Source organism: Zootoca vivipara, chromosome 6 (genome assembly GCF_963506605.1).
Source record: "Zootoca vivipara chromosome 6, rZooViv1.1, whole genome shotgun sequence".
NCBI classification, from domain to species: domain Eukaryota; kingdom Metazoa; phylum Chordata; class Lepidosauria; order Squamata; family Lacertidae; genus Zootoca; species Zootoca vivipara.
Window position 1 is genome coordinate 91395074 of NC_083281.1, and position 14886 is coordinate 91409959.

Consider the following 14886-nt stretch of genomic DNA (forward strand, 5'->3'; position numbering starts at 1 on the left):
GCATGCAGACACGTATTTGTTTACCTGTCCAGGTGGACACATTTTGCCCCAGAACTTACTTTTTCAGAGGGCTAGAGACTTTTTAAAAAAATGAAAGCTCTGAGTCTGGAGCTCATGTTCACAGGAAGCAGTAAAAGCCTTGATGGGTGCCATACAATGATGGGAAGCAGTAAAAGCCTTGATGGGGATGCCTGCAATGAAGACATAATGTAGCCATTGTGGCTGGTAGAATTTGTCTCCCTGAATTTGTCTAATTTCATTTTAAAGCCATCCCCACTAATAATAATAATAATAATAATAATAATAATAATAATAATAATATAATAGTAATATACCCCACAACTTAGTGATCAGGAAGGTTGTACACTTTTAAAAAATAATAATAATACCAGTCCCTGCCCCCCAGCTCAGGATCTAAAAGACACAACACAAATAGAAACGGGAGTGGGATGGAAAGCAAGTGAAATCAGCCCCCCCCCCAAGTTAACGAGATGGAGTTCTTCTCCTAACATAAACAAAGGAGGGGGGGAAATGGGATCTGCTGGCCTATACGTAGAGCCCTGCTGCTCTCAAACCTCTCCCTCTGCTGCACAGTCATTACTGTCCCTCACTCTAAATAGTTTTATTTGAATTCATGACGCCTGTCTGACTACTACCGTACACTCAGTGCTGTCAAATTCCCCAAATATTTTTCTGCAGGCTTTTATATATCCGTGGACTGCTGCCTTGCCTTGGTAATGGACTGAATGAGAGCCAACAAACTGAAGCTCAATCCAGATAAGACGGAGGTACTGCTACCGGGCGGTTCCCTAGACTGGGTGGATGGGAGGTTGCCTTGATATGGTTACACTGCCTTTGAAGCCGGAATGGGTACGCAGCTTGTGAGAACTTCTGGATCCTTTGCTGTCACTTTGAGTTCCCGCGGCAAAAAAAGAGTGACCAATAAAAGTTTAATAAATAATAAGAATAATGCATGCACAAGCTATAAGGCAAATTGCAGCAGGCATTGTTCCCTGTGTAGTACAGCTGACAAGGGGGCTCTGCATAATTTCCTGAGCTTCACAAAGAGAATATCTGAATATATATATATTTAGACATAAAATCTTAGCAAACTGCTTCTGATGTTAACTGGGGGAGACGGGAGGCTTAGAGAATGATGTGCATACTTGGTTTTCTTCACCAGCTGAACGGAAAACATGTGAAAGGGGTCATAGAATCGTAGAACTGTAGAGGTGGAAGAGACCCAAAAAATTGTCTAGTCCAGCTCCTGCAATGCAGGAATCGAAGCAGGAATCCAGAAACTACAAAGCTTACCGTGTTTCCCCCTTTTTAATACGTAGTCATTAAGTAAGCCATGGCAGGGTTTTTAAGCATCTGAGAAATATAAGGCATCCCCCGAAAATAAGCCATACTTCCACACCGCGGAAACCAACCCCCACAGGCACCTCCACTCATAGAGTCACTCCTTGCAGCCGGCACTGCAGGAGCGCGCTCAGTTGTGAAGCCAGGCTCCAATCAGCTGTTCTGCTGCGCTCCGACGCAGCGGAGGCGGGAAGCACGGGGAAGAAAATGGCATTTAAAAACGCCATTTAAGAGGACCCTGTTTCTTGTCTCCCTGAGGGCAGCGGGCCCGGCGGCGGGCAGCCCCTCTGCCGAATGAAGACACTGTAAAGTCTCCCTGGAAGAAGCAGTGAGCCCAGCTCCTCGATCCAGCGCCGCTGCATCTCCAGCAGTTTCTGCTGGTTCTCGATAATGTTGTTGAGCTCCAGCAGCTACTCCACAGCCCGGTTGGGGCTCTCCGAGCCGGGCACCCTGGGGCCGCCCCCCGCTCTCCCATCCATGGAGAGCGAGAGTAAGAGGGGTGCGCGGACACTTGGTGCGATGTCCGGCGCTTCCGGCTCCTGATCGCGGCAAAGGACACCACCCCGCACCAGCTACAGACCCGCCCCGCAGCCCGCTGAGGGCTGCTGGGCTATGGCCATTATTCTACCTGCGGGAGCTGGGAAAGAGCGCAAGGAAGAGCCGCTGTTGCCGCTGCCGCCACCGCAGCAGAGGCACTGCGAGCGTGCTGCCCGGCGAGCCCAGGGCGAGCTCCAGCCCCGCGGGAGGGGCCAGGCGCAGAGCGAAGGGGCGACGCCGGAGGGCGGCCTCAACAAGTCTCGGCCTGGCGGGGCCAGCTCCCGGCGGACCCAAGCACAGGTGCCCGGCGAGAGTCCTCAAGGCCGAAGCGCCAAGGAAGGGCTTGCGCTTCCCCTTTTCCCTTCCTACCCCCGGCACGCGCCCGCGCCCCTGGGGAAGGGGAAGGGGTCAGGGGTGCTCAGAAAGGGGGCGGGGGGAAGGTTGCATGGAGTTTGGTTGGGGCGCTCCCTGGGCAACCAAGTTTCCCGAGGCCCCTTCCGCCCCAGCGAACTCCCCACGCTGCGTGCGGTGCCTTCAGCTGGGAGCCAAGCGCAGGGCCTGGATGAGAAAGCAGCTCAGGGATATTGTTATTTGCAACTGTGCTCGTTGCATTATTAGACGATCGGGTGGAGCACCTGAACCAGCGGCCTCGCCTGGCCCAGCCGAGGAGGCCTGCCGCCCCACCACCCGGAACCGGCTGCTGCTGCAGCGCCAAGCACCCAGCAGTGCCCTGAGTCAGCGGTCTGGCCCGGCCGAGGAGGCCGTAAGGGGTAATACCGTAAAAACCATACCGGTAGTAAAAAAATAAGACATCCCACCGAAAGTAAGCCACCTTGTGTTTTTTGAGAAAAAATTGTTGTAAGACGGTGTCTTAAAAAGGGGGAAACACGGTAGAGGTGGCATTGCCATACCAGAACACCCTCGCTGCTCCCTGCCTCCCGCCCCCCCAATCTTTATCCTAGAGGTGGCCAGCATGGTGCAAGTGCCCAATGTTGTTGCACTACAACTCCCAGAATCTGATGGCCAGACTGCCTGGGACGGATGGGAGTTGTAGTCCAAGGGGATCTGGAGAGCACCAGGCTGGCAAAGGCTTTAGGATCTCCTAGAACACACACAAGATGCTGGCATTTCTCTGCCCAGAAACAGCCTCTTATTTATACCCGCAAAGTGGATAGGACAGAAAGTGTTACACGTCTCCCAGGAAGAATATTTAATAGCTGGTTGTTTTCATTCCCTGCTTGCTCATAAAGCAAATGCAGCCCACACTTCGCTGGAAAGGCAAGCCTTTCTCCTCCACCCTTCTTTGCTCTCCCCCCACCCTTCCTGCTCTTGCACCTTCACAACCAAGAGAGGTGCCCTGCCAGGAGGGCCCAGAGGGCCAATCCACTTCTGTCAGGCTCAAGCCTCAAAAGAAGGGTGGGGCATCCCTAAAGGGAGTGGGTGGCAATGTGGTCTAAACCACAGAGCCTCTTGGTCTTGCCAATCGGAAAGTCAGCAGTTCGAATCCACGTGATGGGGTGAGCTCCCACTGCTCTGTCCCAGCTTCTGCCAACCTAGCAGTTTGAAAGCATACCAGTGCGAGTAGTGCATAAATAGATACTGCTGTGGCGGAAAGGTAAACAGTGTTTCCAACACGGTGTCCCATCGCGCCAGAAGCGGTTCAGTCATGCTGGCCACATGAAAGCTGTCTGTGGACAAACACCGGCTCCCTCGGCCTGAAGTGAGATGAGCACCGCACCCCATAGTTGCCTTTGACTGGACTTAACCGTCCAGGGGTCTTTTACCTTTTCTAGAGCATGCCTCCTCTGTCCCATAGCCAATAGGTGCTTTATAGCTATAGTTTGAAGCAGGGGTCGGCAAGGTTTACCTTGCCTGGGCCGGTTCACTCCAGCGGAGATCACTCCATGGGTCGGATTGTGCACATGCGTGAGCGCGTGCACCTGCGATTTCCGGCGTCTGTGTCTGCGTAGACATGATTTCCGGCGCAGACACAGACATGATTTCTGGTGCCGCAGAAGCAATTCCCTGCGCCGTGCTGCACCAGTTTAGCGCATCAGGCAGGGACTTGCTGAGCAGGCAACTCGGTTTGGGGTGGCTCGTGGGCCAGTTAAACGACCCCCGCGGGCCCCTTGTGGCCCATGGGCCTTAGGTTGCCAACCCCTGGTTTGGAAGGTAGTAAACCCCCATATATAATCCAGATTTGTAACATGATAGTCCAGACCAAAATGAGAGGGGGGTGGCCTCTGACACTTATTTTACACTGGGACAAATTTCTGAAATTGTGTCTGGCATGGAGAAAGTGGATAGAGAAAAGTTCCCACCCACCCTCTCTCACAGCAATAGAACTTGTGGGTGTTTAATGAAGCTGGAGGATTCAGGACAGATAAAATTAAGTACAAGAGTAGTGTCTTGTTGTCTGGGCAGCCCAAGACCTTCCTAAACACTGCCCAGGCTTGCGCCCTAGGGGGGTCGCTTTGTTGCTGCTAATGCAGCAGTTGGATTTCACTTCTGGAGGCGCAGTCCATTGTCTTTTGAGACAGATGGATGTCAGCCAGCACATAGTGAAACTTAACTCGCTCTGCAGGAGGCAGTGATGGGCACCAACCTAGATAGCTTTAAAAGGGGATTAGACAAATTCATAGGGAGGGCTCTCAATGGCTACTCATGGTGGCAATGCTCTGCCTCCACAGTTGAAGCCAGCAAAGTTTCCAAAGTTTCCAAAGACCAGTTGCTGGAAAAAACTAGAGGGGAGAGTGTTTGCGTGCTTGAATACTGCTTGCAGGTTTCCCATTGGGGCAGCTGGTTAGCTACTAGAGAAAGCTTGGCCTATCACTCAACGTCCAAAAAACCAAAGTGCTGCACCAACAAGTACAAAATAACCCCTCTGCAGCACCACAAATCCAACTCAGTCGTGTAACGTTGGAAAATGTTGATCACTTATCCTATCTAGGCAGTTACCTTTCCACAAGGGCCAACATTGATGCCGAAATCCAGCGTCGCCTGAGCTCTGCGAGTGCGGCTTTCTCCCGATTGAAGTGCTGAGTGTTTGAGGACCGGGACATTCACAGGGAAACCAAAATGCTTGTTTACAAAGCTATTATACTACCAACCTTACTATATGCTTGTGAAACATGGGTGATGGACCACTTATAAACACCATCTCCAACTCCTTGAAAGATTCCGTCAACTGTGTCTCCAAAAATTTTTACCCATCACTTGGGAAGACAGGCGAACTAATATCAGTGTACTGGAAGAAGCAAAGATCACCAGTGTTGAAGCAATGATTCTTCAACATCAACTTCGTTGGACTGGTCATGTTGTGCGGATGCCTGATGATCGTCTTCCAAAGCAACTACTCTATTCCGAACTTAAAAATGGAAATGCTGGTGGTCAACAAAAGAGGTTTAAAGACTGTCTCAAGGCAAATCTTTAAAAATGTAGTATAAACACTGACAACTGGGAAACACTGGCCTGCGAGCGCTCCAGTCGGAGAACAGCCTTTACCAAAGGTGTCATGGGCTTTGAAGAAACTCGATCTCAGGACGCAAGTGAGAAACATGCTAAGAGGAAGGCACGCTTGGCAAATCCACACTGTGACCAACTCCCGCCTGGAAACCAATGTCCCCACTGTGGAAGGACATGTGGATCCAGAATTGGCCTCCACAGTCACTTACGGACCCATTGTTAAAACTCTTCTTAAGTGAACCTGTTTTCAGTTTATAACTACAGGTTGTGCTACGATTGCTCCTAAATCTTTTTACTGCACTTGGCGGGGGAAAAAATACATGCTAGGGTAGCAATGCCATTTTGTTAGGAGGACCCCTGCTGGTGCAAGCGGGAGAGGAAGGGAGGGGTTGTGAGGTGGGGAGCTGACCCTGGTTGCTCAGTGCTCATTCCTGCCACCTCAACTGCCTCCCGTTCAATCTCCTCCACCCCACAGCCAGTCAAGGCCCACCACATAGAGAATGTAAGACCTAGCCAGGAAGCTTTGATCCTATATACTGTACTACTGTACACATCTCCTGTGCCCATGGACTTACCCACACACTTACCTTTTGCCCTGTTGTTTCCAGGCAGAAGTCCATGATTTTATGCTCCATGTGCAAGCTTTTTTTGTCTTGTTCCAGAGCTTTCCCCACGAGAACTCACTCTTTAAAGCTGAAGCAAATGTCAATTTGGGTTTTCCACACATTTGCTCTGATTGAGCTTTAAAGAGTGGGGTTCTGCAGGAAAAGTTCCAGAGAAGGAAAAAAAGGGTGCTTGGACACAGAGGTTTTAAATTGCAGATCGTGCCTGGGAAGAGTGGAGAAAAGGTACCAGTAAGTGTGGATAAGCCCCATGTCTACAGAGCTTTAGAGAGAAGGAGCAAGAGCCAGTGGGGTGTAGTGGTTAAAGTGTCCCAGACTAGGATCTGGGAGATATCCTGTTTCAAATCCCCATTCAGCCATGAAGCTAATTGTGTGAACTTGGAAGGACAGTCACTACCTCTCAGCCTCAACTACCTCACAAGGGGAACCACATATGCAGGGGCAGATGTTTCAAGTATGGCCCCCCAAATGGATCTTCTCAATTATGGATCTTCTCAATTTTGTACCCCTTCAGTTCAGTGCACCCTGTGCACAGGAACCACCCACACCGCCCTAAATCTGGGGCTGATGTACCCCACTTTGAACTCCTTAGGGTGTGGTATAAATGCAATAAATAAATACGACTTGGGGTTACTGTGGAAAATGCCCTTCCCACAAACAAGAACAAGCCAAGGGTAAAGGGTAAAATGAGAAGTGATGCTTCTGAATTCCGGCTGCGGGCAACCACAGGAGGGGAGAGTTCTCTTGGGATCAGATCCTGCTTGTGGGTTTCCAACAAGAGGCATCTATCTGGTCGGCCCCTGCGAAAAGAGGCTGCCTGGTCTGACCCGCTTATGGACTACAACTCCCATCAACCCCTGCCAGCGCGGCCGCACGACGCTGAGTGTGATGGGAGACGTAGTCCAAAGTTACGGTGAAGGGCGCCCGGTTGGAGAAGGCTCCCTCAGACGCCTCCTTCCTGTCCTCACACTGCCTGCCCCTCAGAGGCCGGCTGTTTCAGACTAGCTTCCCACCCCCCACCCCCGCCCTCCATGGAGGAGCCCTGCCCCGCGCAACGGCGCGCGGCCCCTTTAAGAAGCCATGTAAACAAAGTCCGATTCCACCCCGCACATTCCCCAGCCCCATTCCGTCCCCGCGCGCGCGCGCGCAACAGTTCCCCCCTCCTGCGCGGTGACGTCACTGCGGCGCGACCGGCGGATCCCTCCTCTACGCCGCCGCAGAGCAAGCCGAGCCATTCCGAAAGCCCGCGCGGCGGCCGCAGCGGCAGCGGCGTCCCTGGTTCGTTCGCAGCCCTAGAGGTCCCGCTTTACGCCGAGTGCGTGAGGAGGGCCGGCGCCAGTGCGCAGGCGCGGCAGCCCTGGCTGGGTCGCCTGCGGTGGGAGGGGGCGAGAAGCGGCGGCGGCAGCGGCAGCGAGAGCGGCGGCGGGAGCGGAACATGAATGGAGCAAAATGGCGGATCATGTGCAGGTGAGGGGATGCGCGAGGGAGCGGGGGTCCCGCCTCGCCTGGCCCTGAGCGGGGCTTGGGGGACAGGCCGCGCCGCCGGGCCAGAGACCTGAGGGGCTCTCAGGGCCTAGCTTGGCGGGGGCCTACCGGGAGCCCTGAGAGAGAGAGAGAGCGGGCCGAGCTCGGCGGGCGCCTCCTGGGCCTGCGCCGGAATGGAGGAGGAGGGGCGCCCGGGAGAAGTTCGCGGCCGGCCCTTCAGGTCCCGCTTCTGCTGGCCGGTGGGAGGGTGGCCACGGGGCCGGCTGCGGTTCGAGGCATGTGGCTCCCCGGTCACGGCCAGAACCCTGGGTCCGTGTAGCTCAGGACCGCCTGCACTGGCTGGCAGGCAGCGGCTCTCCAGGGTTTCCAGGAGGGCTTCCCACCTGGAGATGCCGGCGGGGGCTCAGCCTGGGAGCTTTCCACATGCGAGGCAGGTGCCCCGCCGAAGGGCGCTATGGCCCGTGGCCAGGCGGAGGAAGAGGCGCGGGCGGGAGAAGCGGGGTCGGATCCGGCCCGGAGGTACTTCAGCGGGGTTTGATGCTGAGGAGTCGCAAAAGGCTCCGGCTCCCTCTGATCCAGCTTTCTGGGTTTGGGAAGGGGGCCAAAAGAGCTAGGAAGCCCAAAACCCAACAACTAGCCTCGGCCCGCTTCTTAGTCACTTGCCTTGGCTGCACTCGCTTCCATGGAAGGGATAGCAAAAACAACCTTCTGCTCGCTCTCTCTTCTCCCAAGTAGCATGGCGTTATGCCGGGACTTTTATTCCTCTCAGTTGCTCTCTGTTTTGGTCAGTCCAGCCTCCTTGGTGGCCTTTTTGCCAGGACTGTGCTGTGGTTTAGGAAGAATGGAGAACTTGCAGGAGTTGTGCAGAGGGGGGATGTGGGCCTTGGGCTCCTCCAGGGCAGTGGCTGTGGGCATGACATTCCCCCAGCCTGCTCCTTCTTGCTTTGGTACCTCCAAGTGCCACAAGGGTGAGCTGTTCATTTGCTCGTAACTTGGCTGTGCAAGTTCTTGGAGATGAAATGCTTTGGAGTCACTTCCCACATTGCAAAGAAAAATGGCTCCCCGCTCCTCCACCACTCATCATAGGTTGACATTTCCTTTTTGAAAGGCATTTGTGTAACTCCTTATAATTATGCCCCCAGGAACAGCAGCAGTCTGAGCCTCCTCTGGGGAGGTATGTGTGTACCATCTACCCTCAGATTTACAAGTGGGTATGGTTGACACTGAGTGGGAATGCGAGGACCTGTCTGTTGGAATGCATGAAGTGCCCCAAGTGTTTTCCAGATAGATTTCTTTTTCTTTTTTCATTTTCCTTAGTTTTGCCATTAATGAGGATTAGTAATGTTCTGATTAAATGTGAACTTTGGCTGTAGATCATTCTTTCTAGCAGAATAGTTAAGCTATAGAACTCACTCCCACAGGAGACTATGATGGCCACCAACCTGGATGGCTGTAAAAGAAGATAAGATGAGACAGCTATTGATGACCACTGGCTATGAGGTCTATACTGTGCCTTCACAGTTGGCACAACAATGCTTCAGAATACACTACAGGAGGCAAGAGTGCTCCCTGTGCTTGGGTCCTGCTTGCAGGCTTTCGTTTGGAGCATCTGATTGTCCACTGTGAGAACAGGACACAATGGACAATTGGCCTGATCCAGCAGGCTCTCTATATGTTCTTATGTTAATCTTTGGATATATTCACTAGAGTCATCTGTTTTAATATTCCATATGCGCAAATGTAAAATAAGTTTCTCAAGTTTCATAATGGCAAAACATCCGGTTTTCTGTTAAGATTGTTCAGGCTGCCTTTATACCAGGCGAGCTTTCTTGTCCATTGAGCCCAGGATTGTCTACTCTAGCTTGCTGCAGCTCTCCAGTCTTCAGTGAATGTGTTTTCCACCACCTGATTCCCTAACTAGAGATTGGACTTTGCTCTACTACCAAAAATTTCAAGTTACTATTAACTGGGATGATAATTTAAATTCATTCCAATGAATGTATTTATTTATTGCATATATATATCATTTTTTTCAAAGGAGCTCAAGGTGATGTACATGTTTATCCCCTTCCTCATTTAATCCCCAAAACAACCCTGTGAGGTAGGTTAGGCTGAATGGCAGCGACTGGCTCAAGGTCATCTACTGAGCTTTGTGTCCAAGTGGAGATTTGAATCCTGGTCTTCTAGGTTCTAGTCGAGCCCTCTAACCACTACACCACTACATTTCAGGGTGGGAAGGGACCACAATAGTAATCTAGCCCAACCCTCTGCAATGCAGGGATCTTTTGCCCAATGTGGGGCTTGAACCAACAACCCTAAAATTAAGGAGTATCTTGAATGCCCTTCTCTAGTGAAGTCTGGTGTATACCAAATGTGAAAAAGCCCACTGCTTCACTGAGAAACTGCAGGTTCTGGTTGGCTTCCAAGCAGCTTGGATCTAACACATCTTGATCAATTCAGAACTTTATTGCTTGGATCATACTGACTATATGTGGTGATCTTGTGAACAAATGAAGATGAGTTACCAGCTTTTAAAAGAAAAAAATACTAGCCCTGCTTGTATAAAGATATTATTGGTCATTTGTCCTGAAAGAGAAGAGCCAGCTCTTACTATTTTCAAAAGCTTCCATATTCATCAAAACGTTTTTGGCTACATGTGACCTGGCAAGCAGTTATTTACAGGTCTAGTGTATGATCCCCACACCAATGCTTGGGTGGATATATTTCATTGCAGGATGTATGGGGGTACAAATGCAGAAAGTTAATCTGGATTCACTGATAGATTTCTGGATTGTTTGCAGCAAACTGGCAAGGAGTTCTGTCTCCTAGTTTAAGAGTAGCAGCAACAAAATTAGCCTCCTCCCAACACACACACACACACATAACTAACCTAATTTGTGCTTCTAAAAGGAAGAAAGCTTGGGGTAACTAGGAGTGCCTTTTGTGGAAAAATTGTGAGCTCTGGAATGCAAAGCACATAGTTCTTCAGTTTTAAATGTATGGTTTTTGCACCAGCTCTTATTGATAGATCTTGGGGTTCTAGTAAAAATTGTAAGTAAATCCAGCAAGCAATAAGCCTGTCCACACCTCTCCTCAGGTCAACCTTCGGTCAGATAATATGGTAGGAAGTTCCAGTTCAATAGAGAGAGATCTGTGTTTGCCAGTTTGTCAGTTTAATTTTGAAAAAGGCGTGATTATGTACGTGAGAATGGAAGTTACCTAGCAGGTATGATCCTGCTGGATCATTCCAATGGCACATCCAGTCCAGCATCCTGTTCTCACAGTGGCCAACCAGATGCCTATGGGAAACCAGCAAGCACAACCTGAACATAACTATTTTTCACTCCTGCAGTTTCCAGCAACTGGTTGTTGTTGTTGTTTAGTCGTGTCCGACTCTTCGTGACCACATGGACCATAGCACACCAGGCACTCCTGTCTTCCACTGCCTCCCGCAGTTTGGTCAAACTCATGTTCGTAGCTTCAAGAACACTGTCCAACCATCTCGTCCAGGGGTCAGCAAACTTTTTCAGCAGGGGGCCGGTCCACTGTCCCTCAGACCTTGTGGGGGGCCGGACTATATTTTGGGGAAAAAAATTTGAACGATTTCCTATGCCCCACAAACAACCCAGAGATGCATTTTAAATAAAAGGACACATTCTACTCATGTAAAAACACCAGACAGGCCCCACAAATAACCCAGAGATGCATTTTAAATAAAAGGACACATCTACTCATGTAAAAACATGCTGATTCCCAGACCGTCAGTGGGCCGGATTTAGAAGGCGATTGGGCCGCATCCGTCCCCCGGGCCTTAGTTTGGGGACCCTGATCTCGTCCTCTGTCATCCCCTTCTCCTAGTGCCCTCAATCTTTCCCAACATCAGGGTCTTTTCCAAGGAGTCTTCTCTTCTCATGAGGTGGCCAAAGTATTGGAGCCTCAGCTTCACGATCTGTCCTTCCAGTGAGCACTCACAGCTGATTTCCTTCAGAATTGATAGGTTTGATCTTCTTGCAGTCCATGGGACTCTCAAAAGTCTCCTCCAGCACCCAAGATGAACAGGTCATAGTGGAGAGTTTTGACTAAACGTGATCCACCTGGAGAAGGAACTGGCAAGCCACTCCGGTATCCCTGCCAAGAAAACTGGTATTCAGAAGCATTTCTGCCCTCCTGGCAAATAGCCATTGATAGCCCTCTCTTCCACGGATGTGTAATCTTTCATCACATTCTAAAACCCAAGAAGGTATCTGTAAATTGAAAAAATAAATAAAATCCCCTCCCGCTTTTTGTTTTGTTTGGGCAACCCTTCAAAATACTGCCACAGGTGCAGAGAGTTGCAGTTTTCTTCCTGCAGATAGGTTAGCCATTTTCTCTTGTTTTTTAGTCTATAGGCCCATGTTGCTTTCAGTCCAGTTGCCCTCTGAATGTAGCACATAGTAGATGCTTCTGAACTCAGCTGTGTATCAGGAGCAGTAGCTGCTTGAACCACCTTCTCCCTGACTGTTTCTCTCAGCTGTCCTGCTCTTTGTCGTCCTTCCTGGGATTTAATGGTGAAACTGGTTGTGTGGTTTTAGAAATTGTTCTAGGAGAGATTTTTTTTACTGTCACAGCAGGATGTTGTTGGCTGGTGTGGATTGCATTTGAATAGAACTTTTCTGGAAGCAGGCCTTGTTGGGTATCACATTTGGGCTTTTGAAATAATCCTTCCTAGGTAAGATTGGATAGTTACCTTGGATGGTTTTTGCCTCACTCTGTAGCACATGACATGTTGTCTAGAGCTGTTGTTCTGCACTTGACTGACAGCCCTGTACTTGCTCTCAGTATGTGGTACACTGCTGTCATCTGGATTTGGTAGGTAGTCAGATCAGAGTGGAGGTGGTGAATGGCATGAGATTGGACAAGATGCCATGGCTCTTTTAGTTCTGACCTTATGTACAGTGGTTCCTTGACTTACAAATTTAATCTGTTCCGAATCCGTTCCGACATTCATAGGTCGAAAAGTTTGTAAGTCGGAAAAAGCGGTTTCCCATAGGAATGCATTGGAAACGAAAAAATTCGTAAGTCAAGTAAACCGCATCTAAAGTTCGTAAGTCAAGAAAACCCCATCTAAACTGCAACGGTTTTCCTTTCGGATGTCGAAAAAACGTAAGCGTGCGGCCATTTTTTTTATTCGTAACTCGAAATTTCGTAAGTCGAGTACTTCATAAGTCAAGGGACCACTGTAAATGTTCTCTCTCCCCCCACCCCCATGCACTCCTGGGCAACTTGTAAGTCATCGAGGCAAGCACAGTCCAATACAGATTATGGCCTGCTGGGGTCTTGATCAGTCCACTGTTTTGCAATCCCTGGGAATTGGCAAAAAGTGGTCTATTTAGGCCGTGGAGGTCCACAAGTTAGAATCATAGAATTGAAGAGTTGGAAGGGATCCAGAGGGTTGTCTAGTCCAACCCCCTGCAGTGCAGGAATAATTGGTGCAGTTTTATGGAAGCCTTCCCCAGCCTAGTTTCATCTTTCCATATGCTTCAGACTGCAGCTCCTTTCAGCCCCAACCAGCTTGGCCATATGATGCTGAGGCTGAGGGGAGTTGACTCTAAAACATCTGGAGGACACTGGGTTGGGGATGGCTGGGTTGGATGCAGTAGCTATTCTCTAGCCCTGTAACGGCTTGAAAAACAAGGCTGCCACTGTTAATTGAGGGAGAAAGTTGGTGTGTTTTTGCTCATGACTTTTGCTTTGGACTTGAAGGGCTGTTACCGTGCGCATCCATTGCAGAAGATGCTCAGAGTGGCTTGAAGCTGCCATTCTTGGAAATTATGGTAAAGCCATCATCTGCTCCAGTCCCATTTGAAAGTTTCTCCAAACAGCAGGTTCTGCGATAGTCAAAAAAGTACCGCAAAGGTGGGCTTTCCCTCACCCTACTCCTGCCCCACTTGTGCTACTTTTGAGTTTTCTTCTCTTCAGTATTGCTGCCTGTTGAATGTGTATCTGTGTGTTGCTGTTGTGGGACTGCTTGTGATGTCAGCCCCAACACCACACATCATGATGGTTAACATTGGCTACCATAAAACAACTGACTTGGTGTACTGTATATTTCTTTCAGTGAGTCATTTGAGCTTTGGGAAGAGAATCTGCATACTGTAACACAAAGTAGCACTTTTTCAGTCCTTTCTGTAGCATTCCCCCTACCCCTGCCCCCAGAGTATAAAGTGGCTTTAATAATAATAATAATAATAATAATAATAATAATAATAATAATAAACAACTCCATTAAAACAAAAGATGCCTAGATCATCAGTTGTGGCAACCGTTACCGAGGTTTAAGGTGTCATTTGGTGATTAGGTTATACACCTAAGTTTCTAACACTGCTTGTTGATAACTGATTTGTACTCTAGCAGTACTGACATCTGTTATACTCTTCACTACACTGCCTGACATTTTATGAGTACCAATGCCCACTTAACTGTTCAGCATACTACCAGTACCTGCCATCTTTTTAAATCAGTCATCTGACCAATATGGTGTTTCCCATTTGGTTCTGACTTCAACTTCTGGAATGGCTTTAGACTCCACCCTGGCCTCAGTTAAGGTTACTAAGGGACTTTTGGGAACCCTTTGGTCCTCGGGAACTTGCCATCAAAAGTTTCGCTGTCAGCACTCCCATCACTAGCAGGTGGGCTGTTCCTGATGTTTCACATCTCCCAAGAAGTGCAGTGCTCTCTCCAGTCCACTTCCTGACATCCAGTTGCTGCAAGACACCTGAAGCATTTAAGCATCAGCTTTGATTTCACATATGCCCCTGTTCCACTAGCATTTTACATTTGGGTGCCAAACTCCACTGTTCCATTCATACTTGGTGTGTGAGCCCTGTGGGTTGTTGGTTGCCATCAGGCTTCAAAATTAAGCAGGGCACCGGGCACATTTCAAACTTTTCAAACAAAGATTCTCCATTTGCGAGCACCTCAAAAAGCCTGCGTTCCATTTTCTGCGCCTGGCTGATACTTGAGGATTACCGAAATGTATATACCAGGGGTGGCCAACTCCCAAGAGACTGCGATCTACTCACAGAATATAAAACTGGCAGTGATCTACCCCCTTTTGGGGGGTTTAGGTCAAAGTTAGTTGTTGAGCTTTTTTTTAGGAAGGAGGCAGGCCCATTTTGGGGGGGTTCGGGTCAAAGTTGTTGAGTTTTTTCAGGGAGAAGATCAAATGGGGAGCCACAGTTGTTCAGCTTCTTTGGGGGGAGCCAATGATCTACTAGTGATCTACTGCAGACGTCCAGTGATCTACCGGTAGATCACAATCTACCTGTTGGACAGGCCTGGTATATACAGTATTTTGAAGCCTCAAAATATATGTTAAGGATAGACAATATGCTGAGGAATCTAACAAGAAAGAGTAGAGTGTTTTGAAAACTGA

General features: G+C 49.5%; 1 protein-coding gene across 1 annotated transcript in view; it reads left to right on the top strand.

Moving 5' to 3' along the window:
- The first annotated feature begins 7216 nt into the window (after nt 1–7216).
- XPO7 (exportin 7) overlaps nt 7217–14886 on the top strand; it is a 48753-nt gene continuing 41083 nt past the window's right edge. The window contains exon 1 of the mRNA XM_035117782.2: nt 7217–7454. Coding sequence (XP_034973673.1) covers nt 7437–7454 — 18 coding nt within the window. The 5' untranslated portion in view covers nt 7217–7436. The remainder of the gene's footprint in view (nt 7455–14886) is intronic.